The sequence below is a fragment of the Anopheles arabiensis genome, chromosome 2 (assembly GCF_016920715.1).
Source record: "Anopheles arabiensis isolate DONGOLA chromosome 2, AaraD3, whole genome shotgun sequence".
Classification (NCBI taxonomy): Eukaryota; Metazoa; Arthropoda; class Insecta; order Diptera; family Culicidae; genus Anopheles; species Anopheles arabiensis.
The window spans coordinates 85,001,193-85,028,596 of NC_053517.1; the positions used below are offsets into that span (position 1 = coordinate 85,001,193).

A 27,404-nucleotide genomic window follows, 5' to 3' on the forward strand; every position below is an offset into this window, starting at 1 on the left:
GAGAACGCTTTTTTCCACCGCAACGGGAAAGCCGACCATCGCACGTCGTTCACCAGCCCAAACCAGCTCAACCGTTCCGACGCGTCCGCCAATCAATGGGAGACCGATTTTGTTTCATAAATCATCCAAATGAACATAATCGGATGGGGCGAAATGATGGGGAAGCGTTGCGAAAAGCAGCACACACACCGCTCGTATGGGCACGTTTCGCTGGGGAGAAAGGATGTGACTAACACGCAGCACGTGTTTTTAACTGCCACAAAAAGTGGTTCGGAAAATTTAGTTGTTTTTTGTGTGAGTGTGTGTGTTTTTTTTATGTTTCGTTGTTGCTGCTTTATATTGCTGCTGCTGGTGCTGTTGCTTTGTGCTCGGTACCGTTATTCCGTGTTTGCGATTTATCCCCTTTACGCTTCACACACGGGCGGTATCCCTCTGCCACGTTGGGGTGGTAGTATCGCTCACGGGATCAAATGGCAGATAATTAGAGCAGACCGAGAGCAGTGGAGTAGTGGTAGGTTTGCGGAAAACCGGGCGCTTTGATTTATCGCAAGTTATCCATATCTCCCCTGTTCGGAGCGTGCCGAACCAACATGTCGGGAATCAATGCGACGATAATTGGCGCACGGTGAAATGGGAAACCCTGGCACGGAGAAATGCTCCCCACCCAGCAGCTCTCAGGCGACCAGGGCTCTATTTGTCAGCGCAGGTACGGTTCCGTCGTCGGTATGTACAGTCAGTTTCTTCTGGCAAAAAAAACGAGGCTAAAAGTCGATTAATTCACACCCGCCCGCATACAAACCCGACAACTAACCGCATTCATGTGGGATAATTTTTCGTGAGGTTCACTTTATTTTACGTCGTGGCGTTTTGGCGTACCGGGAAGTACGTGACATTGTAGCAATATATTGGTTCGATCGTGGTTCGAGTGAGCTGTTTAGCTTTTGCAAAATGATTCTGTAGCGTTCCATGAACGGGAGAGTACGGTTGAACGAAACAAAAAATTCGGAGATTTTGGGTCTTTCGAAGGAAATGTTGCTCTGCGATATGAAACAATGCATTGTAATATTTGGTTGAGCAAGGCCGTTGGTTCATTTTTGGGAGATTTCCACGAAAGCGATCCATCGCCATCACCAGTCGATGTTTCTCAAATGAACGTAGTTCAAGGGCTGTACACTGTACAAATGCTTAATGAGATGCTTCACAAAAAGAAACATGTTGAGTCAATTTCTCAGTTGACGGTTACGGTTGATAAGAAAATGTCAATTCTCAAACAACAGAAACAGAATGTCATATAAAATAAGTACATTTCAAACAAAATTTGTTAGCAAATTATGCATGAACATGTTTGGAATGTATCTCGTGTATGTCTTAGTCTGTCGCCTGATTTTGAGATTTAATTTATAAAGTGGTCTGCATTATGCCTTTGATTAGTTATAATGTCATTGTTAATAATTATTAACAACCGATTCGCACAGAAGGTGTTGTTCCCTGTAATTGCCGACAGAGGGCGACGCGGTAAATGATTAGTGTGGACAACGTCCAACACTGATCGGGCCGAGTACTCCCGAAGGCTCACGATCGGGGCTACGGGAGAGAAGAAAGTTCACTCTTTCGCCTTAGCCCAAGACAGGTGACGGATTTTTTAGCGTCTCTCAATAAAATTCTGACTAAAAGATAGCTTAAAAAACGCTTGTTTTTATTAATAATAATTTACTGCGGGCGAAAGAAATAGTGCTGTTGATAACGTCTCAACAGTCATGTTATAGCCGTGTAATATTTTATCCATTGAGTCAAATTGAAATGTGTATAACAAACACACTGTTAAGAAAACAAAAAAAGGCACATGTTCACAATGTTAAACCCTCGCTCCTTTTCTTCTTCTTTGGCACAACAACCGTTGTCGGCCAAGGCCTGCCTGTACTCACTAGTGGGCAAGGCTTTCAGTGACTTATTGATTACCATAGTAGAATAGTCAGTCCTACGATTTGGGCACGGTTCATTCGGGGCTTGAACCCATGACGGGCATGTTGTTAAGTCATGAGCGTTAATCTCTCGGTCTAAAGGTACTAACCACGAATCTTTTTGAAGATCGACTCAATTCCGATCGAGTCGTTCTCTGCTAAATCTATCAGTTAAAACAGGTAAAGAGAAAGAAAACATCTTTTACAGAGTTTCTCCAAGGATTTTTGGTTGTTTCCCAATTTTGTTTGGATGTCTCACATAGCTGTTTAGTTCGTGCTCACGATATGTGTACCCATATGTTTTGGTTGAATTTTATTAATGCCCAATATAACAATACCAAAATTTTGAGGAAACCATACACAAATATATGGGTGTTCGGATCTTTCGAAAACTGATGCATGTTACCTGTTCACTTGCTTATTTGACGCATTCGGTCATTCGCCTCTGTTTCTTTCAGAGAAGTGGTGATCTGGATCTTTCAAAACCTGATGCATGTTTCACTCGCTCAATTTACAGATCCGGACTTCTTGAACGAAACGGGATCTGATCTTACATCTCTATCTCGGTCTCTGTGGACGGCCTGGAGAATAATTACGGGCTAGATCTTTCGGTTCATGCGTATAACATGGCCAACCCACCAGATCCTCGTCGTTGTAGTGGCTTCTACACACATATATTTAGAGCCAAAAATCATTCTAAGCGTCGTCCTCTCAGTGGCATATGTGAGTGCTGGCTATAAAGGTACGATATAGTCCCAGATTTGTCCGCTCGTGATAGATACTTTGAGGTGAATCGCTCGCTGTTGTCGTTTTTGACCTTTGACCCGAAATAGGTGGAATCTTGGACGACTGCAAAAGGGCGGTCACCTTTTTGCAGGTTTAGATTTTTTAAGTATACCCGCTAGTGGTGTTACCATCAGTTTGATATATTACTCTTTTATTTGAGGTTCTCTGTCACCTACTGGATTCCTTAGTTACAGCTGATCAGATGACTGTATCATCAGCGAATACCAGATTCTGAGTTAACTGCAGAAGATGGTTTCCGAGGTCTTTATTTTCGCGTTCTGCAAGGCGCTCTCAAAAGCCTCTTTGAAAAGGTGACAGATGCTGGCCTTTGGGGGTAGCAAAAGCCTCTGAACATTTTTTGATCCACGTTCACCTGACAAGTGACGTTGTTCGTAGTCATTTGGCCAGAAAAGAGCTCACGCATAAAGGGCAGTTGTACCCTAGCTTTGCTATCATTTGCGGTACTTTGAAATCTATGAATGAATGGTGCGTGTTTGGTTTGTATTTTGCCATCTTCTCCAAGATCTGCCGCATTGTGAAGATCTGGATCGAAAATCAACCCATTACAGAATTCTCTTTCTTTTTCCGAATCGTTTCGACGAAGTCCTTATGGTTGAATTGATTACTTAGTGCTTAAGATATAAGATAATAATCTATTTGTGAACTAATTACAAAAATGTACCCACTCTATACAATGTTACCTTCTCATCAAGTAATAGCCAACCGCTCAACATATGTTCTACACAGACGCTTCAACCTTTTCCGATTGATAATTCCGGTTTGGATACAAAACTGCTAGATGATGCAAGAGATGGTGCAACTCTGGCGCGAGAAAACTCTTACCCAAGAAAACTGATCTCTGTTGATTATCTATCGAGTGTAGCGCACTTACATTCTACCACTTCACCGCACTTGTGAGATATTCCCATCGCTGCGAGCAGATAATCTTACGACACATTATTCGCACGTTGTTCTTGTTCGTACGTACACGCCACTTGCCTCCCTCGGCGGGTGCAATCGACTGATTTGTACACAGTTTTATCGACATCGACACAAATGACGGTTTCACCACTCCACTCCCCGCACTTCAACGGTGGCGATGTGGGATGATGGATCGGTTAAGAATCCGGTCCGGGTGAGAACACATTGTACTGCGTGCTGCAATCGACTAATCGATGCCTGGCACAGCGTGCTGCAACGCGCCACCGTGCAGAACCGGGCGGAAGCGCTTAGCGGCGAAGAAAAATGCCGGATGGTTCTGGGGCCGGAAGAATGATTGCAAACCATTACACTACTGGCATAATGCAGCGGCCAACGTCGCGTTCCGAATTGATGCAGTGTGGTCGATGTGTAATGCATCCCCATGCCGTACTGTTGTCAGTGGGTCGAGCGCCGGGGCACAAGCATAATAAAAGATAAGTGTCATAAACTCTGCTTAATGTCGGACAACTTAACTCCCCGCCGCAGCACAGCAGAAGCAGAAGCTGCAACTGCATCCGTTTGCACTCAGCCGGAACGTGCCAGCCAGCGACCATCTTGCTGCAATATTGTAAGGTAAGCGCCGATGGTGGGACGGATACACCATCGCACATAAAACCCTTGCCAGTGTGCGCCGCTACATCTTCGCAGCATCGTGAGGAAGATGGTCTGTGCTGTCGAGAAACAATTGCTCGGCATTATCTTTCGAAGCGTGATGCATTAAAAGTGCAACAAAGAAGCTACTGCAGCAGCACGATAGGGTCAGGCGGGACAAAGCAAAGCAAAAAAAAAAACACGCCCGTGCCATGACGTAACACGGTATATATCGCCGGCACAACGTACGACGTAGGGACGTATCTCCTCCCTCAGCGAGAACGCTTTCACTCTTGTGCGGCTCACGATCCCACGGGTAATCGTTTTTAATCAAAGCACAGCCAGCAGTGTCCCGGAAGCGTCCCTTTCCCTCGCCTATCCGAGATGGCGTCATCGTAGTGACACACTCGGGCAGCCTGCTGCTCAACGGTGTCATTGCTGACCTCCCGGGGAGTCAAAAGCTTAATGCGTTTGATTAACTTGGTCCTTTCACCAGTTGGTTCACCGGCTGGTGGCTTCGGTTCTGTCCAGGTCCACCGGCCGTCTGCTCGGGTGGCCGATACTGTTTGCTCTATTTATAATCAACCCATTGATCTCTCCATTTGCTCCCCCGTTCTGTGACACTATCCGTGGAGTGGCCGTTCGTTCAGATTCCACCAAAAGAGGTGGACGGGGACGGAGATTCAGGATCAAAATAACCTAGCAAGCAACCACTCAAACACTATCCGACATCTTTTCACCTTATCTCCAGTTTTTTCATCACTCTATCTCTTTCTCTCCTTCTCTCTCTCTCTCTCTCTCTCTCTCTTACTCTACAGCCAAGCTGGACGGTGTCAAGACCTACATGCGGATGCGAAGGGTGCCCAACCATCTACAGGTGAAAGTCATAAAATGGTTTGATTACCTCTGGCTGACGCAAAAGTGCTCGGACGAGGAGAGAGCTGTATCATGTCTTCCTGATAAATTAAAGGTGAATAAGGGAGAGCTGCCCGTCTGGGAAGAGGATAATAGGAAGGAGGTGGAAAAAAAAATAGTGTCCACTCCATCGATGACGGCACTGGCGGATTATATTCATGGGTTCGATGCGAACCCGCGCGCAATTCGATTACATTAAACCTGGCGCCCGACCCACGTGCTCCTCTTCTTCACACACGTCTCGCCCATAACACGGCAATGCTATATCTTCTCCTTTTTTTTGCAGGCTGAGATAGCTATAAATGTTCATTTAGATACACTTAAGCGAGTAGAAATATTTCAAAATACCGAGGCGGGATTCCTGTGCGAGCTGGTGCTAAAACTTCGACCGGTCCTGTTCTCTCCCGGTGACTTCATCTGTCGCAAAGGTAAGTTTTCTTGCGCACGCTGGCGCTGGACCGCTTCCGGGCGCTTTTGTCCCCGCGCGAACCCGGCGTGTTGGAACGTGACTTGCATGCGCAAAACGCTGCCCCACAAACAAAAAAGCTTCCGCGAAAGGGATGGGAGGATCGCAAACTATCCCAAAACCAAACTATCTTTGTCCTGCTGCACATCTTAATCTAGCGCGTCAAGCGAAAGCGTCTTAGTCGGGGGGGGGGTGGTATGGTGAGCCGTGTACCGTGTGTATCACTCCTTTTCAACAATGTTCGCCTGCACGTTCGCTGATGAGTGCGAAATTATGCGCGGTTTGGGAGGGCGGTGCCTTTTTTCTTTCGCTTGTTTTCACTCTATGCTAACGTATCAGGTCGGAACAATTAGATCTTGAGGCAGCCCTGATGCGGAAAAACCCCCGGAGGGAACAACTCTGCCACAACCCACCACACCTCCTCCGTGACGTGCTGAGACACGGATACCGGCTTCCACATGTTTGCTCGGAGCGTTCGCAACGCGTTTGGAATGTTTCCAAAACTGTATACCCATGCGCGGATAGTTGGCGGTTGGTGCGCTCCCACATTCCTTTCGCGAGAAGTTATTGTTTGGACAAGTTTTACTCGACTGCTATACGGGACGCGACTGCTGTACGACGGACGGACGGACGACCTTCCTGTGCACTGTTGTTGTTGGTGCATGCTGCCGCAAGCAAACCGCCGTGTAATGTGTAACACACCACGTTCCCATCTTCCACAAACCACCAAACAGGGGAGGTCGGCAAGGAGATGTACATAGTGAATCGGGGCCGGCTGCAGGTGGTGGCCGACAACGGCAAGACGGTGATGGCATCCCTGAAGGCGGGCTCGTACTTCGGCGAGATCAGTATCCTCAACATGGGTACGGCAGGTAAAGCGCTCGGTAAATATGATAGCCAAGCAAAATACTGTTGTTATTGACGTTGTATCTTTCTCTCATTCATCGTTTCAAAAAAAAAAAAAACAAATTGCCAAAATGTCGAAAAGTCAATGAAATGAAATTAATTCAAAAACCAAAATCGAAACGACTCAAACAAAAAGCGTACGCATATAGTTTGCAACTGGAATGTTGATTATTGCCTAGATGTGTGGTACCAGTTTCGCGAATCTTCGAATCTCTGGTTCCATTCACAACTCGACCACCGACGTCGACCAGAAGCAGAAGAAGATTAAATTCAAAGAACAAAAAAGAAGAAAAAAACCGAAACTCACTCAGTGGTTGCATTGCTTAGTGAGAAAGATTGAAAAGCGAACGGGGCACACAGGACACTTCCTCCAAAAAACGCGCAACATTCCCCCCTCCACGAAGCGCAACATGGCACGGAACGGCGGAGGTCAAAAGCTAGGAGACTTACTTTTTCCTTACTTTTACTAATACGTAATACCATATGCTAATGATATTTCAATGTAGCTAGAACTCGAAACAATTCAAACCATATACTCCCCCCCCCATTCTTTTCCTTGCTCCCTTTCTCGCTCTCTTTAGCTCTATTCTATCTCTCTCTCTCTCTCTCTCTGTCTACATTTTTGTGTATCGTGTACCATTTCCCGGCCGATTTTAAACCCATGAAACTCCACGTCTACTAAACTCCATGACCAATGCGCTAAGCTTTTTTTCCGATTTTCCTAGTTCGATCAATGGTTGAACGGCGAAAAAATGTAATGCAGTTTTGTTGTTTTCGTTTGAACGATAATGTTTCTCTTTTATGTGCCTTTTCTTCCATTTTAACTTTACAATGAACAACTTCATCCTTTCTGCGGATGATTGTCTGTCTATCTATCGATCTATCTTTTCCTTCTATCTATCGCTCTCTCTCTCTCTCTCTCTCTATCCCTCTCTCTCTCTCTCTCTCTCTCTCTCTCTCTCTCTCTCTCTCTCTCTCTCTGCTAACGCTATGTCTTTCCTTTAAAGCTCTTATTGTGTAGTTTAGGAAACCCTTACGGCCTCCCAATCTTGGCATTTCCGTACAACCAAAAACTGTTATGTTTATGTTTCATTCATAGCGGTAGCGATCGACCCTCGATCAAGCCGTCCGTTTAGAACAGTTTACAGTCAAAAGCGTAAACCAGTACTTGTTTTACCCTAGCAGAGTTAGTCTGACGTCGCTAGTGTGACCATTTTGTTTTTGCCTTGCAGTGTTGTTGTGTTTGCCATTATCCGTTTCACGATTCCCCTTTGCTCTACCCCATGCCCATCCCTACGTCTGCTCGAAAAACAACTCTCGTACCCGTAGTGTGCGCGCTAAGCCCTGTGAGATCCTGCGCAGCACAGGAGCAATCATACTGTTGAGTCAGTCCATATGTTGTAGAAGTAATGCGTAGCAAACAACGAAACGAAAGTAAAACTGTTATCAAAACCATTCGCATCAAACAGAAACAAACCAAAAAAGTCATTATATTAATCAATAACTATTGTTCAGTGGAAGCTTTGCTTGGCTATTAATACCTTACCAAAGAATTTAAAAATAATCATACACTTACACATACTCACATACACATCTATGCATTGAAAATCATACCCGTATGATGTTTCTTGTCAATTTTATCGTACATGTTACACCTTTAACCATCTCATGATACCTTTTAGCAATATTCTCTCTCTCTCTCATTCATGCACCGATTTCAATGTTTTATTTTGCTACTCTTATACCTTCCTCTCCGTTTTTCGATGTGATTCTTCTTTGTTTTCTAATGAGCGTGTATTTTAGTTCATCTCGGCTATTCTTTTCTTTCTATTGTTTTGTGTTTCACTTCTGTTTTTCTCCATTTTTTGGAGGAGAATCCTTTTCCGCGACTTTAAAGCTACCTTTTTCCGAAGTCTTGTTGCATCTTGGTGGACAGTAATTTAACCGCGATTGGATGGATGCGTAGATTTGATGCTTGAACTTGACTTGATTAGATGGTTGATATTTTTTTTAGCTCTCAATTTTACTCGAAAATGAAGTTTGTCACCAAATTCAATCATAATGCACAATTTACTTTTAGTATTTACTTATATTGTTTGTTATTAGAAACATATTTTTTGCTTTATTTATGTATGAAATCCTACGTCATTTTATAAAGAGTTTGCAAAAGAGAACGAAAGCATACTTTAGCATCCTGCTCCAACAATACAGTTTGACGACCTTAGAAAGGATTACAAACGCTCTGTCTTATCCGGGAAATAGCTGCTCTCGTTCGGCACTACAATTAAATGCACTTTTGCCTTGCCGGCACTGGGGCTTCCGACAGATAATCCCTTCAGGACATACACTTACTCACATCAGAAAAGGCTTTCAGATTTAGCAGCTAAATAGGTGTGTTTTGTGTGAGCCTTTCGGAATCTCGCATCGACACACTGCCCCAACGACAACGAGTGCTTTAATTATCTTCCCACCTATTAATCGGTTTCCAAGTAAGCTGCTATGCAACAAACGGGCTAAAAACAACAGCTTTCCAACCCACCACGTAGCAATGCTTTCGGAACGTGCTCTCGAGGAATATGTATTGAAGAAGGTGCTTATTGGACCGAAGCAGCAATTTAAATCACAATTAAATCCGATTTACCCGATCGTTACTTGTTGCAGCTCAAACCGGAATCGCTCAAAACCCCTCTTAGCCAAAGCCCGGGGCCTGGAAGCGTTTAGCATTTTAATTTCAATTTCCACAGATTAATCAACTATAATCTAATGCGGGGAACGAAAGGGCTCTGCTCTGCTTTTGTAAGCTGGGCCGGGGATTTGTTTTTGCTTCTTCGCACTCTAATGCTTTTGTAGTGCTTTGCCTTTGTGGTTGGAAAAAGCTTTCAAGAAGAAGAAGAGAGCAAGAGGAAAGTCATTCTTTGTCCTAATATCATACCTGAAGGAAGGAAGGTAAAATGGTGAACTGTTATCATTAGCTTGGCAAGCAGAGCAGGATGTCTTAAAGTTGTTACATCTCCTGTTACGTTAGGGAACGTTCGGCTCAAAGGCAACTTACGGCAATTGCATATCTAACGAACGTATGCAGGCATGCATAAAGGTGCATGTGGTTAGATGGAGAATGGGGGAAAAACAAACCAATCCAAGCGCACTTTATATAACGCCAGACCTAGCCTTCCAGCTAAGAAAATGCTATCTTCCCAAAATCTGTTTTTGATCCGGAAGAAAGCAGCTTAAATGCTGCATGGCAGTGGTAAAAGCTGATGGGTTTTTTTTTTGCTTACCTACCAGAAGACTTACTTCCGTACTGGTCAGCAGTCTACCCATTACTAGTGGACACAGAGGGCGCTAGGTGTTATAGGCTAGTGGTATTAGTGGTAACGTTAAGTAATTTCTTCCAATCAGGATCGGTGCTCTTTAACTTAAGCGAAAGGCACTTTTTTGAGACAATTGAGTGCGCATTCTTAGCACTTTATGGAAAATTGACTGTCGATTTGACAAACTGTCACTAGGAATATTTAATATACTTTTTAATGGACCTTCTTCTTGCGCTCTATTCAGGTAAAGATTTTAATTGAGTTTCTCTAAAACATAAAGGGAAATAAAAACCTGGCAATCGCAAAACATTCAGTGATAATGCCATATTTTACACAGCTTTATACTCCCACTCAATTGCGTGTGTGTGTGCGTGTGCACACAAATGCTGTTTGCATAAATGGCAAACTGCCGACATTACAACTCTTTGTCCTTTTTTTTGGCAAGCCGTTTTATCTACATCGAATTTGTAGCTGCTGCTCAGCATATTTGCCTTCCCCGTTTCACATATGTTTCGAGCACGCATGTGTGTGTTTGTGTGTGCAATCTAGGCAGAACGGGTGACGGTGGGCGGTGGGCGAGAGTTTGGCACCCAATTATGTCACTTGTTCGCATATCGGGCTCATCAACATGTAGTTTCCCTTCTGCGACAACGACGGCGCAACGACGACGCACGCGGTTCACATAATTGAACAATTCAATTCGTTCGCTCGCCGCCCAATCCATACGGCGAATGGGATGAATTTAATTAAACCGTTGGTGGTTTTCCTCCGCCGGCGCGATGCATGTATGAGGCGAACGCGCACGTTCCACCGTTGATTGAACCGTGCCACCGCCGCAAGCCGTTTGCGGGTTTTTTTCTCATGGTGGGGCCCGGAATGAAAACGTAATCATTTAAAATTAAACCGCCATTCACGCTGCCGAAAAGACATCCAACCGACGCCGCCGCTCGTGTTGGGTCTTCTTTGAGAGTGGGGCCGTTGTTTTATCTCTTTCTCTCTTTTCTGTGTAGATAAATATGATGGCTTTCGAGCATAACTTTTCAGAGTGTTTTTCTATTAGATTTGTGCTTTCCAGTTGAGAAAGTTGGGCCAAGTTTGCTGCGCCTTTTGCAAAAATCCCTTTTTTCTTTCATTTGGCAGCTAATGGTTCTTTAACGCACTGCTGTCCTTCTAATTGATACTGGGGTGTAATGTTTGAATTTATAAATTATTAAAACTGTACCAGATGTCATCGATACCGCCGAAACGCTCGGTCTTTGATGTAGTTGAGCGCTGAAGGGCGATTGAAACCGACAGCAGATTCACGCCTCTAATCAAACGTACCCGTGCGCTCGCTTGATTACATCGCTCCGCCATTAAAGGAAAGACAGAAAGAGAGGGTTTTGTGGTTGCAAAAGTTTCCTTAATTATGGAAACTCATCTTCACCACCACCACCACCAACCGATCTTTGTTCAATTAAAAGATCGTATAAATATCTAATACCGCTTAATAGATGTACTTTCCGCTATCCGTTTTATATGTTTTCTTTTCACTGTTTTCTTTGCTCCGGTATTTTTGCTCTGTCTGTGTGACGCAAATCGTGTTTTTTTTTTGTCACCCGAACCGCCGAGAACCATTTCCGAATGCCGAGTGGGTTGGAAATTTGCATATTTTTAATCAATCGGTGCTAATCCACCTGCTGCTAATTAGGTGGTTTCGGTACCACTTCGCTTACGTTCGTGCTGCTAGTAGTAGTTTGCTAATGGGAACATAATTGCATCGAACTCTGTTCCATACGCTTTGTCACCGGTGGAGACGGACGGGGGACAAATTGTTCCTTGGAATGCTTCTTTGAAGGTGTTCCATTTTCTTTTTTTTTGTGTCTTTTAAACAATTTTTAATAAATGCCATTTTAAAGAAGGATTTTTCTCATTTGGTGTATTGCAATACCAATTCAGTTTAGCTAAGGGAGAAAAAGTAAGGAAATTCTAAAAATAGCTTTCCATTTAAACTGTCGTTGCTGTTATTTTTACAGCAAACATTGAATGTAACATTTGGAAACTTTTTACTATAGCTTCTTTTTGATGATTGTTCAAAATTTGCCACTTTAGTGTTTCTCGTTAAACAGTTTATTAGTTATTTCATACTTTTTAGGAGTTGTTATATTTTGATTTATAATTGTGTTTTATAGTTTATTATTTTTGTTCATCATTATTTGATTTGTGTTTTTTATTATTTTTTTTACTTCTATTTGTTTTTTTTTCTGTTTGTTTCATTCATCTCTAATTGTCTGATTGATTGTTCACACTTAATTTTCTCATATGTCGGTGGTCAAATTTCCAATACACTGTTTTTCTTCTCTCTCTCTCTCTATGTGTCGCATCGCAAAATTTGTTCTCTCTTACACATTTTTCTCCGTATCTCGAAATCCTTTTCGTTTGTATTATGCTGTTTTAGTTTCTTCTTTTTTCTACCTTGCTTTAATCCTACACACAATGTTTTGCCATTTTAACACTGTCTCTCGCTCTTTGTATACCTCTATATATGCCCAAACGTTTTGTCGACATTCAACATTCGTACATTTGCTATAAGAAAATCACCTATTTTATCACCGAAAAAACCCCAAAAAACCTTACCCAAAAACCAAAAAAAAAAAACCCCACCCACCACCCGTTTTTCACTCATCATCTTCCCCGACCAACCGACCGACGTACGTGTCGTCCGTCAACTAATCGGATTATTTTGTTTCTCTTCTCTTCGCTCCGGCTTGGCTGCGCCTCCCGTTACGCGACCACCCACACCATCGGTACCCCCGTCGACGCTCGGTGCTGTCTCCCCACCCCGCTGGACTGGCAAATGGCGTAAAACGCTCCACGTAATCGCACGACACTTTCTTCACAAACACACACTTACATCACACACGATAATAACAACAATAATAACAATATTTAATCTTCTCAAATGGCAATCGAACAAAAAAACACACACTCTTCACACACAAAAAACACACACGCACACGAATACACACCGAAAAATCACACATGATCACATCGGACCACCGTTACCGGAATTAACACCAATCTCCGGTATTTTGTGTGTGTGTGATCGGAAAATCCGAAACGGAAAACCATATCGTCGATTTTGCTTCGCTGGTTGCCGCCCGGCTCTGCCCGGCCGAAATGCCTTATTATCTCCTTTTGTGGGGCCCGAAATGGTGGCCGAAATCTTTCTCCCTCCCGCCTCCTCATCTCCCTTCCTTTACACCCCTCCCAATACTGCTCCCAAATAAAATGGCCAACCCAAAATGGCCCAAACTACGAAAAAAAAACCACCCATCCACCACCAAAAACGAAACACGCAGGAAACCGACGCACGGCAAGCGTCCGTTCGGTCGGCTACAGTGATCTGTTCGTGCTGAGCAAAAAGGACATGTGGGACGTGCTGAAGGAGTATCCGGCGGCCCGCGTACGGCTGGAGGCGATCGCGGTGAAGCGGCTCGAGAAGTACAAGAAGGCGCCACTGGAAAAAGGTAATGTGTGAGTGAGTGTGTGTGTGTGAATGTATGTTTGTGTGTCTGTGGGACTGACAGAAGGGGAGGGGTGGCCAGTAGCAACACTTGTAATAATGGTAGTGATAGTAGTAGAAGTAGTAGTAGCAGTAGTACTAGTAGCATTCGCTTCCAAGCTAAAGCTTTCTTTTTTGTGTGTGTGTCTTGCGATGTCAAAATATCTGCAGGACAATTTACACACAAAACACCGTGATGAGCCGGTATGCGTGCGTGGGGGGGGGGCTATGTTTTGCCTTGTGGGTGGGTGTATGCCTTTGCTCGTTATCCTCCAACAAACAACCACACTAACACACACGTTCCGGAGGACATGGACAAGGCTTGTACAGAACGCTGCAATAACCTGCATGCGCCACACACGTGTTCGTTTGCTTCTTCTTTTTTTTCATTTGGGCTATAATTTTGTCAGCTTTTCTTCGGCGTGGGAGCATGTTTCGCTTAGCTTTTGTGTTTAGCGTTTGACTTCAGGACATTTGTTGCAGCTGCGCTGATTTTGCCCCCACTTCACACGACGTGTTACGCGCTTTGCTTTTGCACCTGTTCCGTTACGTTACGTTTCTGTTACGTTACGCTTGCTATGCGCCTGAAGTGCTGCAATCTGTTGAACTTTCACTCCCTTCGACACGGCTGTATATGATTTATTTCGCTTTGTTTTGCTGATTTTTTTGCTTGTTTGGTTTGTAGTAGAACGAATGGTACAAATTAACTAGAACTTGATTAAACACCTGAAATGTTCCTTGTATAGATGTTTGAAAAATAACAAGATAGTGCAAGCTAATTTGGCAAAAAGCCTTCCCAGCCTTTGCACTCCCATTAAATAATGAATTAAATAATTAGAATGGTACAGTAGTAAGGTATCAACATTTCATATCCAACTCCTGTCCAATTCCTCGATTGGACAGAAAGTCTCGGTGCAGCTTGAGTGATTTGCGATTACGAAGAGCCACTAGTACCCCACCGGCACCGAAATGCTCTCTCATGCACCAAAATTTGCAAAACCAAATTCGTGTCACAAAACACGGTTGCTTCGATGGTCTTGTGTTTTCGCTTTCGCCTCAAACAGAACGAACCTCGTACTGATTTCCTTTCATCGTTCTCGAGGACGTGCTCGTGACATATTATGGTTGCGTGTTCTGTTTCGTTTTGCTACACCCTTGCTACACCACGGTCGGCGTTTGATGTTGCGTTTCTGGCCGACGGTGACATAACCTTCATATATTTCTTTATGCTGATACTGTTGCTTTAGCTGCTTGTGCTGCTGCTCCTGCTTCTGTTGCTATTATTTGTAGAGCTTTCGGTCGAGCCGGCTCTTGCTTTGGGACACCGGGAGGTGTCTAGATAGATCTGAACGCATTAACCCCCTCTCCCTGGGTTGCACTCTTTCCTCATCCCTTGGTCTGTTTTTAGCCACAAATAGGTCAACAAAGAAAGTGTCACCCGGGCGTTTCGCTATATCCCAGCCAAACCCACAAGCCCGCAGGACACTTTGCCCCTGAATGGTAATATTAAATTTGCAGCTTTCCTGCAGCCCGGCTGATATTTGTGCGAGTGTGCGAGGGGTAATGAGCATGAGCACATTGGATTTGTTACCTTTTTTGAGGCAACTGAAGTAGAAGTGTTCAAATTTGAACGTTAAATTTTATGGTTTGAGTAAATGTTAAAGGTATAGTAGTTTTTTGTAGTTTGAGCATGACAATAAGTGCTTTGAAGAAACATGAAATAAATATATAAAAAAATCCACAAAATTTTCCTTTGACTCACTCAAAACGTTTATGGATTGATCAGTCAAATGTTATGTTGAATTAATTTTCTCCCTTTTGACGACATATATCCCAGAGATATTGTTTTTGGGTATTAAAAATGGGTTTGAAAAGCTTTTTGACAGAGCCACTCTCTCTTCTATCGTTTTTACTGAAGGATGACTGCAGTGCTGGAAAATGTCATGGGAATAATGTGATAATTACCACAGAAAACAATGAACATATCCGTTGAAGCTTGATACTCATTGCTGATACTCAAAGAAAGTGCGTCATGACATACCAAACGTGACATGCGAGTGCTTGAGTCAAAACCGATACTCTAACTGACAAGCTGAACTTAATGCAGACGCAAGCAAAATCAAGATTTTTTCTGGTTGTGAACTGTGCTGCCAAATGCCATTGTTTCAGTTAACCAACGCTCCTGTCTGAAACGAAGCTCAAATCAGCTCACGTACACTGTGATGATCAGAGGTAAGACTCAAACAGTTGTTGCGACCATTATATACTTGGTGACATTTTGTTTAGCATCCAACTTGTCACTTAGTCACGACATTTTCTGCCGGTCATTTGACATGACATTCCAATCATGACATTTTTGGGATATATTTGGCATGTGGTCCCAACCAACAATATGAGCATGATTTTTCGCTCTGCCTACTTTGATTGCCTACAGACCGAGAAAATATGCTCATTTTGTTGCTTGGGACCATTAACATGCATCGCATATCTTTCATGACTATCGTGATGATCACCGACTGAAGTGACTCACCAAGAGTTGGTTGTACAAAATGTCTCCAAGCATGTGATGGTCGCAACGAGTTTCTGAGTCTCACCTCTGATCATCACAGTAGAGCTCGTGATGCTGACATTATTTAGTTTCAATCGGAATTCGTCATGACTATGGTTGTGACGGATTGAAGAACTGATTACAGTGAAAAGGTCATGATAAAATGACAGACCAAGCGATGGTCACAAAAATGTCACGGACCATACATTGATCACACCAATCGTTTTGAGTATCACCTCTGATTATCACAATTGAGTACGTGACGCTGATATGGATTTTGTTTTAGTCATATTTTTTGTGACATTGACTGTGACATTTTGCAGCACTGGTTGCCCTGCCCTACACCTAACCTCAAAACAACCAAACTGGGGCGAAAATGTCACACGCTTGCTTTTGCCTGGCTTTCCTCTCGCGCTGCTTTATCCGTGTCCGTGTAACCGTGTTTCCGTGTTTCCGGTTGTTTCGTTAGAGTGTTACTGTGTTAACTGTGTGCCTATTTTTGTGATTAATTTACTAAAGTTGCTATGGGACGCTGCCAATCGACACCAGGTCTAGTGGAGACGAAGGGCCGCACCACGATCGAGGACATGTGGATATCGCCCACGACGGCCATCACGTCGGCGGGCTCGATGATGGCGCCCTCGTACCCACCGCCCGCTAGCAGGTAAGTGTGTGTTTTGCGGGGGCCACCACGGTGTCTGACGAGCGCAACCGACCTATCCCGGCGTCTCTCTCTTTCTCTCTCTCTCTATCTCTCCTCATCTCGATCCCAGTCGCATCACGAGTCCACGGTCGCACCGGGGTGATGTTTGTAGCAGCCGGCAGCCCCAGTCGCCTGGGTCGATCAGCCCGAGCGTGCACAGCTCGGAGGAGCGGCCCCGTAGCCGGACGGCTTCCCATCTCGCCCGGCCCCAATCGCAACCATGCCGGACAGGTAAGTGTGGGAGGGGAAGTAGTTGAAGCTTGGGGACAGAACAAACGACACACAAAAGCGTCACACAGTCAGTAGTTTGAGAAGGCAAATACTAAACAGTTAACACAGTGTTAGTTTAATAACAATTATATTAAACTATTTTTGTAATAACGCGTTATCTTCAGATTCTTCAATATTTTCTTCTTATTGCACATCTAACTACATAAACATTTTAATATTGTTCGCACCAACTGTATAGTATTTTAAACGGTAACATTGTTGTGCATGGGTAGTGAAGTATTCTAGAATCTTTTTTTTTTAACTTATTCAAACACCCGCCTTACTTATCTATACAACAATTACACATACTTACAAGTAGTTAACATACATTTCTAGTCGATTCTAGTTTTAACACATGCATAATTATTGTAGATATTCAAATAAATATGATATATATCATCATGATATTGTGATCATTCCAGAACTCCAAAAATTCACTTCATTGTATCAATTAAAGGCAACATCGTTCCTTCTATCTTAAAATTATGATTGTTTTGTTTGTTTTGATGTGAAGTTCAATTGGTAAAATGTCAGATACAAAATCCTTTGAATATAAGGATTTGCAGATTGATATCATATTAATATCTAACACGTATTACTAAAGAATCAAATTCTTTTTGGTTTGAATTTCTATGAGCTATAGTCTCAAACGTCAAACTCGAGGTATCCTTCACACTCCTAATACTAACCCTTGTTTTTTCTTCTTCTTCTCCTCCATTCACTCTTCTAACCCCCCTCCTCCCCCCCAACACTGCTGCATTTCGGACCCCGTTCCCCATCGGCGCAGGACCACCGTGCGGCTCGCTGACACACATCGAATCGTCCGGCGCGACGCCGCTGCTCGGATCGCACGAGGCGCTCGAGGGCGAGATCAAGCGGTTGCGCGAGCGGCTGCACACGGTCGAGTCGGAGAACTTTACGCTCAACGCGAAGCTGGCCCAGCAGCAGTGGGAGGTCGAGCACCGGCTGGCCGAGATCGAGATGCAGATCTGTGGCGCCTCGTCCGCGTCGAGCGTCAGCCAGGAGAACGAAACCGAAGACCTGGAGCGGAACCGCGAAAGCATCATATAACACGGAAGCGAGCTGCCTCAAAAAGTTGCCCTGGTGTATGTGCGCTGCATGACATGAACACACACACGCGAGTAGGAAGAGGACGATGACGAAGAAGAGGAAGAAGAGGAATAAAATACGCGGACCGAATCTGCCCTGGTCCACCCCCTCGCTGGAGCTGCAAATCTGGCTTCGCTTACACCCACACGCCGAAAAAGGCGTCCCACTCGGGCTGCCATCCGTGTTCGAACTTTTCCTTTGTCCGGTCCAGGGTTTCAGAGATGCGTCACACACAAGACTCGCCACTCCATCTACCCACTACCACTGCGAACACACACGTTAAGCGAATTTATGCATGAGACTAAGCTTATCTGATTAACCGATCTTACCGGGCCCAGCCATCGCCTACTGTGAGGGCCGCGATGACTTTGCTTCTTTTTTTATCCTAATAACTTCGATTGACTTTCCAAGGAGAGCGCCTGTTCTCACGCTCACAGCTTATGTTGAGTAGGCCGATATTCTATCGCCCATTTCAAAAACGGTGGCCGTAGCAACGGGCTGGAAATGCCCGAAACTGGTGGAAATTGGGGCAAAAAAGCAAGCAAGCAGGGGGAGGCAGAGTGGACAAGAACTCCCGAAAACTAAAGAAGCAAAACAAAAAAAACAAAACAAGAAAGAAGAACAACAACCATAACCAACAAAAATCTCAAACCAACCGATAAACCTTTTGACGAAGCAGACCAACAACAGACACGAAAAGAAAGAAACAAACAACCAACAATACAGAGATCTCTCTATCCAAAGACCAGCATGACGACGGGTTATCTTTGGCAAAGGCAGCTTAGTTGGAAAACTATTGGAATATTAAGGAGCAAAAAAAAGGTGACAAAAACACAGAAAGAAGTGGAGAAACAAAAACTCACTCCTCACACGGCAAACACAGAAACCACACGAGATGATAACCGATACACATAATCTTGATACACATACACAAAGAAACAAGCACTACCACTACTAATACTTCTACTATTACCACTACTGCTACTAATAATACTTTATGATTAAAAGAAAAACTGTAAAGGATAATATCGAACCACGGCTGGAATGATGATCGAAATCTCGCACTGAAACGCAGCGTGTGCACGTAAACCCCTTTTTGTACAATATATCCTGTAAATGCGTCTCATATGTGTGTGTGTGTGTGCGCGCGCGCGTGCGTGACTGTGTATGTGAGCGGGTGCGATAGTGAGGCATACGTGTCGTACCAGCGTAATTTGTTGTAAAACAATTTCCTACGAGATAAGACGACCCAAAACTGTCGGCAAGAAGTGAAGATAGTGTGAATCTAACGAAACTGTTTATCCTTTAAAAAGACAAGCAAGAGATAAAATGTGACGAAAAACTAGCCCCCATTATAGGCAGAGAAAAAAACAAAACTCTGTACGCTTTTAAGTGCGCAGGGTTGGTGGCGTGTTCGCGCTCGCGGATCAATTAATCGTGTACATACGTGTTAATACGTGTGGCGGGTGAATGGCGTGAATGGCACGCACGGGCTATTGAAATGGAATTTCAAATAGGTGAGGTTCAGTGAACAAAAAAAAAACACCCCCAGCCCGAGCGATTTATACCCCCCCAAAACAAAACAAAACAAACAAACAAAAAAAGAAACGAAGCGCAACATTACTTCACATTGTTTATCTGCCCAGGTGATATACATATAAAAACAAACCAACAAAAAAAAAACGTGTTGGTACTTCGTAGAAGTTGTGACCGCCTTTTCGCCCCGGGTTGCGCGTAAAGCGGGTAAAGGTTTCCGATGCAAATTTATCGCACCATTATCGGTTCGGTGTGGCCGGTAGGACAATAGCAGGATGTGAGGATGGAATGGCCATTCGACGTTGCCATGAGCGAACAATTTTGTGAATATTTCACTGTACAGCAGCGACACGCAGAGAGCAGTGCACACACATTCCTAGCAAAAGGTGAGGTCACACGAAGGGTACGAAGTTAGACAGAGAGTAAGCGAGTGAACACAATATTCCTAAAAACTTTAAAAGTCGGCAAAGATCTGTTTTCATCTTGACGAAAATGTTAAGCAAACGAGAGGAAACGAAGACAAAAACAGCGAATACAGAAGCCGAACACTTTAAATACCCGGATTTGATACCCTTAACGCCCCGAAGGTGGATTGGTAAATCGGTCGTTTTTTCCCTAAACCAAATCAAGAAGATTTCCTAGAAATAAAGCACGAAAATGGCCCGATTTAGGCGCGAATATTTAGGTAAAATGAACATCAGTTAAAATTAAATAATAACATACACACTATCGATTCGAGTAAGAGAAACACTAAACAAAATGATTTATCACACATAAAAGGAGGGAAAACAAAGCGAAAAATAAGGAGCATTTAATTAACTAAAATAAGCTCCCCCTAAGAGGCTGTAAAATAGTCACCACTGGCTTTGGTTAATGAGTTGGAGTGTGGTCTGTGTTAGCGCCATCACCATCGCCAGCCCGCCAAAACTAAACAAATTAAGGCTAAGTGAAGCGAACCGGTGCCAAAGAGTGAGGGAGGTGGCATACCATTTGTTGATCATTTGTAAAACGTACTTTAAATCCTTTTAAGAAAAATGCCATTAACCACTAGCTGCTAAGCCACAACATCGACAACATGGTTCAACAAACTTTAAGCTACATTTCTCTACACTAGCCTAACACGGGCGATAAAAAAAGAAGAAAACTCTCCGTTTGATAAGTTTTATCTATTGTACGGAACCGCTAATCATAAGATAACCCCTAAATTGTTTTATTGTGCATTAGCCTGGTTTCGATCAGTCGATCATCATCGTGTTGCTGCGAAAAGCGAAACCATTGCCGCGCAACGCATCCTTTGATTTGCATTTCTTCACGGCTTTGCGCAGTGCGCCTGTGTGTATACTATCCGCGGAGCATGCGTTCGCTCCTGTTTCTTGAGGCCAAACAAAACTCCCATTAAATAGTAAGCGCGATTTCGAGATGTTAAACAGCATGTTGGGTCAGTGTAAAAGAGAGTTAAAGAAGAAATACGTTGTGTTTGAAAAAGGTTTTGAGGTTTGTGTTTTTAAAACGCCACCATAAACGTACACAGTGTTAGCGCCAAATCAAGCGGCCCCACAGTTCCTTTTGCTAGTTGTTTGTGTTTTGCCCCTTACATCCGAGAGAGTCGGAATAACATAGCCCCCGATTCGTTAGACACACAGACCCACAAACACATACGTTAAGTTTGATCGTTCACGGTGATTGCTTTGTACTGTAAATGTAAATAAAGGTTAATGGATAGTAAACAGCTGCGATCAAGGATTCGAAAGAAGAGAAAGAGAACGCGAAGAAAAAAGAGATAATTAACACAAACGCCGCACACACACACACACACACACACACACACACACACACACACACACACACACACACACACACACACACACACACACACACACACACACACACACACAGTACCACATATTCTAAATAGTTAGCGATAGTGAAAGCGAAGAAACGAAATTCCAAATCTATATTCCTACCCCGTACGGATAATGGTAAACGATTAAGCTGTGCGCTTTGAGATGATTTTTAGTGCACAATCGTTACCCCATCAAGAGAGTTCTTAGTAGCTAAGGGTTCCTAATGTAACGTTGTAAGCGATACAAAAAAAAAAAAACAAATCGTACAATTCCAAATACCGAACTTCCGACGCAAACATTAATATCAACGCGGTGCTGCTCGTTTCCTGGATGTTATGTTGAACGATCCTTTTCCTAAAGCTTTTTAATGCTACTACACTGCTGTCACCGTTGGCTTGAAATACTTTTATGTACATCCTCATCCATCCATCGTTGTATTGGTTCAAACAAAAGGCAAAGGCAAAAAGGCTAAAACGATAGAAATCGAACAAATAATAAAGCATTTGCACACAACTATTACCTACTAGTGATTGTAAGTGAAAATCCAATAAAACGGGACCAACGGTGTGTTTGGAAAAAAAGATAAACAAACAAACAAACAAGCAAACAAAGTAACGCAAAGTAACACCTCCACAACCAGCACAGTAAACAGCAAACCCACCACTATTCCACACATAGATTCAGCGCACCAAGCAGGCAAACAACTGCTCATCAGCAAAGCAAAAAAAAACGCACAACAGCACTCCCCACGAACCCTGCAAAAAGCAGACGCGAAGTAACGCAGAGCATATGCCAAATACAAACAAAGCTAACGCTAACGGCATCTTGTTTTTTACAGTCCTTTTGAAAATTGTCTATAAAAGACAAAAAAAAACATTAAAAGCATTCAACATTGAAATGGAAATTTGTTTCTTTTTTGTTAATTTTGGAGCATTAAAAAAACGCTTTGAAGTAACGCATAACGACGACACGTTACACATAGCGCAAACATCACGCAGCGGTTTATGTCCCCGCTAAGCTTTCACTTTCATTTCGAGCTGCGTGCTGGCTGCATACAGTTGGCTGCGTACTGGCTGCGTTCGCATTTGCAATTGCAAATTTTCCGTTATGCAGGAGAGACGATACAAAAACGAAACGTAACCCAAACCCCGCGAAAATACAGCAGTACTGCCATTTTCTAGTGTAATCAAACAGGAAAACCAGAGTTTAAATACCGCGTAAATGCCGTTGTACCAGTAGATAAAGTTTAATAAAACAAACGAACCCTTTTCCACCGTCACACCATCTCCTCTCCCTACCCAGCATAACGAGTCACAAACAAATTTTAAGCAAAATAATGGTGCCAAGGAAGCATTTGCTGCACTAATTCAGTTTTTATGCCACGGTTTAAAGAGCGGAAAGAGCGAGAACGTAGCGTGTGTGTGATGATTACTGTAGTCAATATAGTGAGAATATAGGGCCATCGGTTCTTGAGGTAGTGCAATTGGTGCAATGCTCTCCGGTAATATTCGTCTTAGATAGTCGAAACGCAAAAAAAACGTCGGAAAATGGGTTGCAAATACTTTTGAAACAATGCGGAACCGATGCCATAATAGGAATGGTGCACCGACACTCTCCCATTCCCACAGGCCGACCCACAAATTGATAGAATTTCGAATGCAAAACTCATCCGTTCGTTCATTCGGGAGAAAGGAATCGATCGAATCGAGCAAATTGTTCACAACACAGACACACATGAACAAAGTGGTACTAAAGCGTTTACTAGTAATTTAATAAGCTAGCACACAAACACACACACACACACACACCGAGCACACAGTGGGCCATAGAGAATACCACGCACGCAGTCAACAAACGTTGCTGGTGGAGGGTTATGTTATATAGTGCAAAGCAGAAGGTAGAGAAATTGTAAAAAAAGCCAAACCAAACCAATTACCGAAAAGAAGCGAGATTAAATCATAGCTACAGTTAAACCGTTACACACGCTGGGAAAACGAATATTACCCCGTCGTCGTCGTCGTCGTCGTCGGGAGACAATTTTATAATCGAAAACCCCGTTCCAGACCTGTGTTTTGTTTATTTCTCTTTTTGTCTGAGTGATTTTGGGTAAAAACGCGTTATCCTCCCAGCGCCACCCCCAGCGGAGTGTTGCTGTCACTCCCGATTTGTCACAAACGCGGCTACAGGTGATGCGATTGCCGGGAGTGAACGAGATGCCTATAGGGATGGGGCAGGTGTGTTGTTGATTATTTCAACAAAAAGCCCAGCCAGCCACACACACCACGCGAAAGCGAAAACGAAAGGCCGAACGACATGAAAGGGGGGCAGCAGCACCAGCAACCTGGAAAATATGCGAAGCGAAAGCCAAAAATAAGGAAACCAGTTCTTCACCATGCAACATCTTCCCCCCCATTGACTCCCTTCTGTCTCGCCCCGTGCGTGGTGGGTTGGGCTAGTCGAATCGTTCCACTAAACTAGTTTGGATTTAATCGAATGCACACGCGTACGCCGGCGCGCTGGATGTAGGTGCGAAGCAAAACTGCCAAAAATTTTAGATAAACCAAATAGTACGATTTACTTAACGATCAAGATCAAGAGAGGACGGCTCGGGAAGCAGGAACCGTGCGATCGTGTATAGCGTAAAAGGGAAAATGTCTTGTTTTGAACATACGCAAAGGCCAAACTACTATATGTCCCGTTCAGATAGATAGTGTTATCATGCGTTTTTTGTGCCCATCATCCCTCCCATTCCACATTTCATCAGTTCGCGAAACGTAGAGATCGCAAATGTCGCTAGCTTTAAAATGAGATGCCGCTGGCCTTAACATTCATGCCAGTCGATCCCCCGATGGGATGGGATGAACTTGCTCTCAATCTTCAAATTTATGGCCACCACCAAAAACACGACTTTAGCGACAGTCGTGGGTGCAAAATTTAAACCAAAGTGCAGCATGTTTTTTTTCTTCTTTTTTTTCTCATATGCTCATCGCAGTGTTTGGCGGTTTTTGTGCCGTGCTGCATAGATAGTTTGATTTATACTTCATCCAACTAGGCCTTTTGTGAGGAAAAGGTCTTCTGGCTCTGGCACACACACACACACTTTGCGGCGGCTTGTGGTGTGCTGCAAACTGCTACTTAGTCCGCAGCCCATCGATCGATCGACCGATCGATCAAGGTCTTATCGGGTGGCAAATTACTATTCACACCGCCTTTAAAGGTGCTAATTTGCCTAACCCGTGTGTTTTCGGGAGCGGAATCGGCTTGATTAGCACTTCACTAGTGCAGCCACCGGGTGTACTGGCCCATAGGTTAGCCACTGCCATTTTGCCGAATGGAATTCCGAGCGAGCGGCGTTTCGCAGCTCAGCTGTCAAGGGCATCAAGGAAGTGATGATAGAGAGAAGCTTCCAATTCGTTTTCAGTCATTCGCGGCTTTATTCGCCAAACACTTTCGGAATCGTTGTATTCTTATCATGCAAAAAATGTAACCAAAACCCGATCGAACGAGTTCAAACACGTGTACAGCAGGGAGGCACAGGAGAAATGGAGAAAGTGAACTCCCGGAAGGAAAAAGAGCCTAAGCTCCTTTTCCTGACCATGTAAATAGGTATGTTTTAAGATGAGCGGGGAAAGTGCTCCTAGTTAAACGAAATAAAAAGAATGAAAAAAAAAATCAACACGAATCCTTACTAAAAACTAAAAACCTTTGAAAAAATAACACACAAATGTATTCCAGTTTTGAGAGAAAAAACGGTAAAAAGGAAAAAAGAAGGTAAAAAAGCAGACACAAAACCGTGAACCAATCGCCGACAACATGTAAGCAAAAAAACAAAAACGTTAATATAGTTTTTTTTGTGAAAAGTGACAAAAAAAAACACACACACACACATCGCACCAACAAATAGGCCAGACTGTGCCGAAGATAAGCTGTTAATAGAAAGATGAAAATAGGAGAAAGCTACGGCCAAGATGATAAGACAGAAGAGAAAAACACAACAACAACAACAACAACAAAATGATAAATAAGCCGCTAACGTACTCTTGCGTTGAAATGGATAAGAGAAAGAGTAACAAAAACAAAACAAACAACTAAAACTAAACCCCTATGTAAAGCAAAGAGGAAACTTTATCAAGCCAAAGCAAGGAAAAAGTAAACCAAACAAAGAGGAGAGTAGCACACACACACACAAACTGCACACAAAAACGAAGAAGGAAATGCACAAAACTCGAAGATACTAGACTAGAGATCGTGCACCAAAATAGGCCACCGGCAGCAGAGGGCCCAAGAGACAGCGAAGACAGGTAAATAAAGTGGCCAATTGATTGAGGGAAATGGATCCAAAAAAAAAACAAATAAAAACCAATTCACCAAACAAACAATGTTGCCAAACTCGTTGATGGGAAGATAGGGGACAGATTAAATTGAAGCGTAAACTAAAACCATAGAGGAAGAAGAAAAAACACGCACACATACACAGAAACAAACTCTAAGAGGCACAGCAAGTGTGTGAGGGATGGTTAAAAAAAAAGTGCATAGAAGCAAACTGATGTAATAAAACAAAGCGAAAGAAGCGAAATAATATGATAAGAAGGTTAAGGTGAGGGTGCGGAGCAAAAAAGGGGAAACGGTGGAAAGCATTTGTTAAATTATAATATTTTCAAATTTATTGTAATTTCTATGAAATATATGAACATGAAAAACATGAGCAGAAATGCGATCGAGAAACCAACAACAACGCTTCCTGTGTGTAAGTTGTTTGTCTGTTTGTTTGTTTTTGTTTTGTGTGTTTTGTTTTTACTGACTTAAAATTTAAAATTCTTCCCCTATTCTTTGACGCAACAGCCATCTAAGTATATCGCTTTTGAACGATCATTATCCGCCTGGCTGAGCTTGGCTCTTTGTGCGCTACCGTGCAGCGAATGTTAATTGGAGAAAAGACAAATAAAAACTTACACTTACCGCATCATCATCAACATCCCATGTATTATTCCGGCGCGAGTTCCTTTTGCAGTTGCTGGTGCTTGTCTGTTTTCTTTTTTCTGTTTTGTTTCGTTTCGTTCCGTCAGCCCCATAAATCTTCTGTTCTGTTCATTACCGGAATAGCTGATGAGCGGCGTGAAAATGAGCTGAGCTTTAAACCAAGCAACCCACGCTTGCTGTACACACTAACTAGCCCCGATACCTTAGTTACCGTAACGCACCGGTACACGGGGTTGAGCATGTCGAGAATGTGCTTGCTACCTCATCATAGTCACCACCGCGATTGCGATCGCTCAATGAAGAAAGAGAGAGGGAGCGGGAAGTTAACAAAATGAGAGAGAGAGAGAGCGATAGAAACATCGCTTCCCACGAACACGCTTCCTCATAGTGGTGCTAGCGGCTCGCATGAGCGCGCTAGACCGTCTCGCACGAGCTTCCTTGCAGATTGTATTTACATTCTTTTCCGCCCGTTCACTGGGACGAGTTACAATGTTGTCCATCCCGAAAAAAAACCCCTCCGATTGGCGGCATCACATGTCATCGATGTTTGATTGCATTCCCGCGCAATCGGTACCGAGGTGAACCGGGAACACAAAAAAAAGAACCCAACCCGAACAGAAGACTTCAATGCCGGGGAAGTTGCAAACATGACGGAAAGTTTGCACTTTCTTGTTCAATGTGTCGTATAAAAAGTGGCGTATATTCCCACTTGCAATTAAGCGTGCAGTGTGTCCACCTTTAGTAACGTTATCCTTGAGGAAAAAAAAGGTTTATTACCTCTGCTGTTTTCTTGTTTGCGTAATTAATTTACGCATTCACACACCATATTCACAAGCCAGAGAGACAAGGTGTTTACTATTTTTAAATGCAGCTTACACCTCGTCGTCTCACATTTCCTTGCGAATTTGCTTTTTTTTCCTTTCTTTCGTTATTGCGGTTTAATAACACTCGG

General features: G+C 43.4%; 1 protein-coding gene across 11 annotated transcripts in view; it reads left to right on the forward strand.

Moving 5' to 3' along the window:
* Positions 1-26,207, forward strand: part of LOC120908804 (cyclic nucleotide-gated cation channel alpha-3) — a 108,243-nt gene extending 82,036 nt beyond the window's left edge. For 7 of the 11 annotated variants that reach the window (XM_040320176.1, XM_040320184.1, XM_040320185.1 and 4 more), the window contains 7 exons: positions 5,138-5,289; positions 5,521-5,662; positions 6,435-6,584; positions 13,259-13,426; positions 16,529-16,673; positions 16,783-16,943; positions 17,770-26,207. In XM_040320176.1, the coding sequence (XP_040176110.1) occupies positions 5,138-5,289; positions 5,521-5,662; positions 6,435-6,584; positions 13,259-13,426; positions 16,529-16,673; positions 16,783-16,943; positions 17,770-18,053 (1,202 nt within the window). In that variant the 3' untranslated portion in view covers positions 18,054-26,207. The remainder of the gene's footprint in view (positions 1-5,137; positions 5,290-5,520; positions 5,663-6,434; positions 6,585-13,258; positions 13,427-16,528; positions 16,674-16,782; positions 16,944-17,769) is intronic. The other 4 variants (XM_040320181.1, XM_040320186.1, XM_040320183.1 and 1 more) reach the window with 3 other exon arrangements.
* Positions 26,208-27,404: the final 1,197 nt, after the last annotated feature.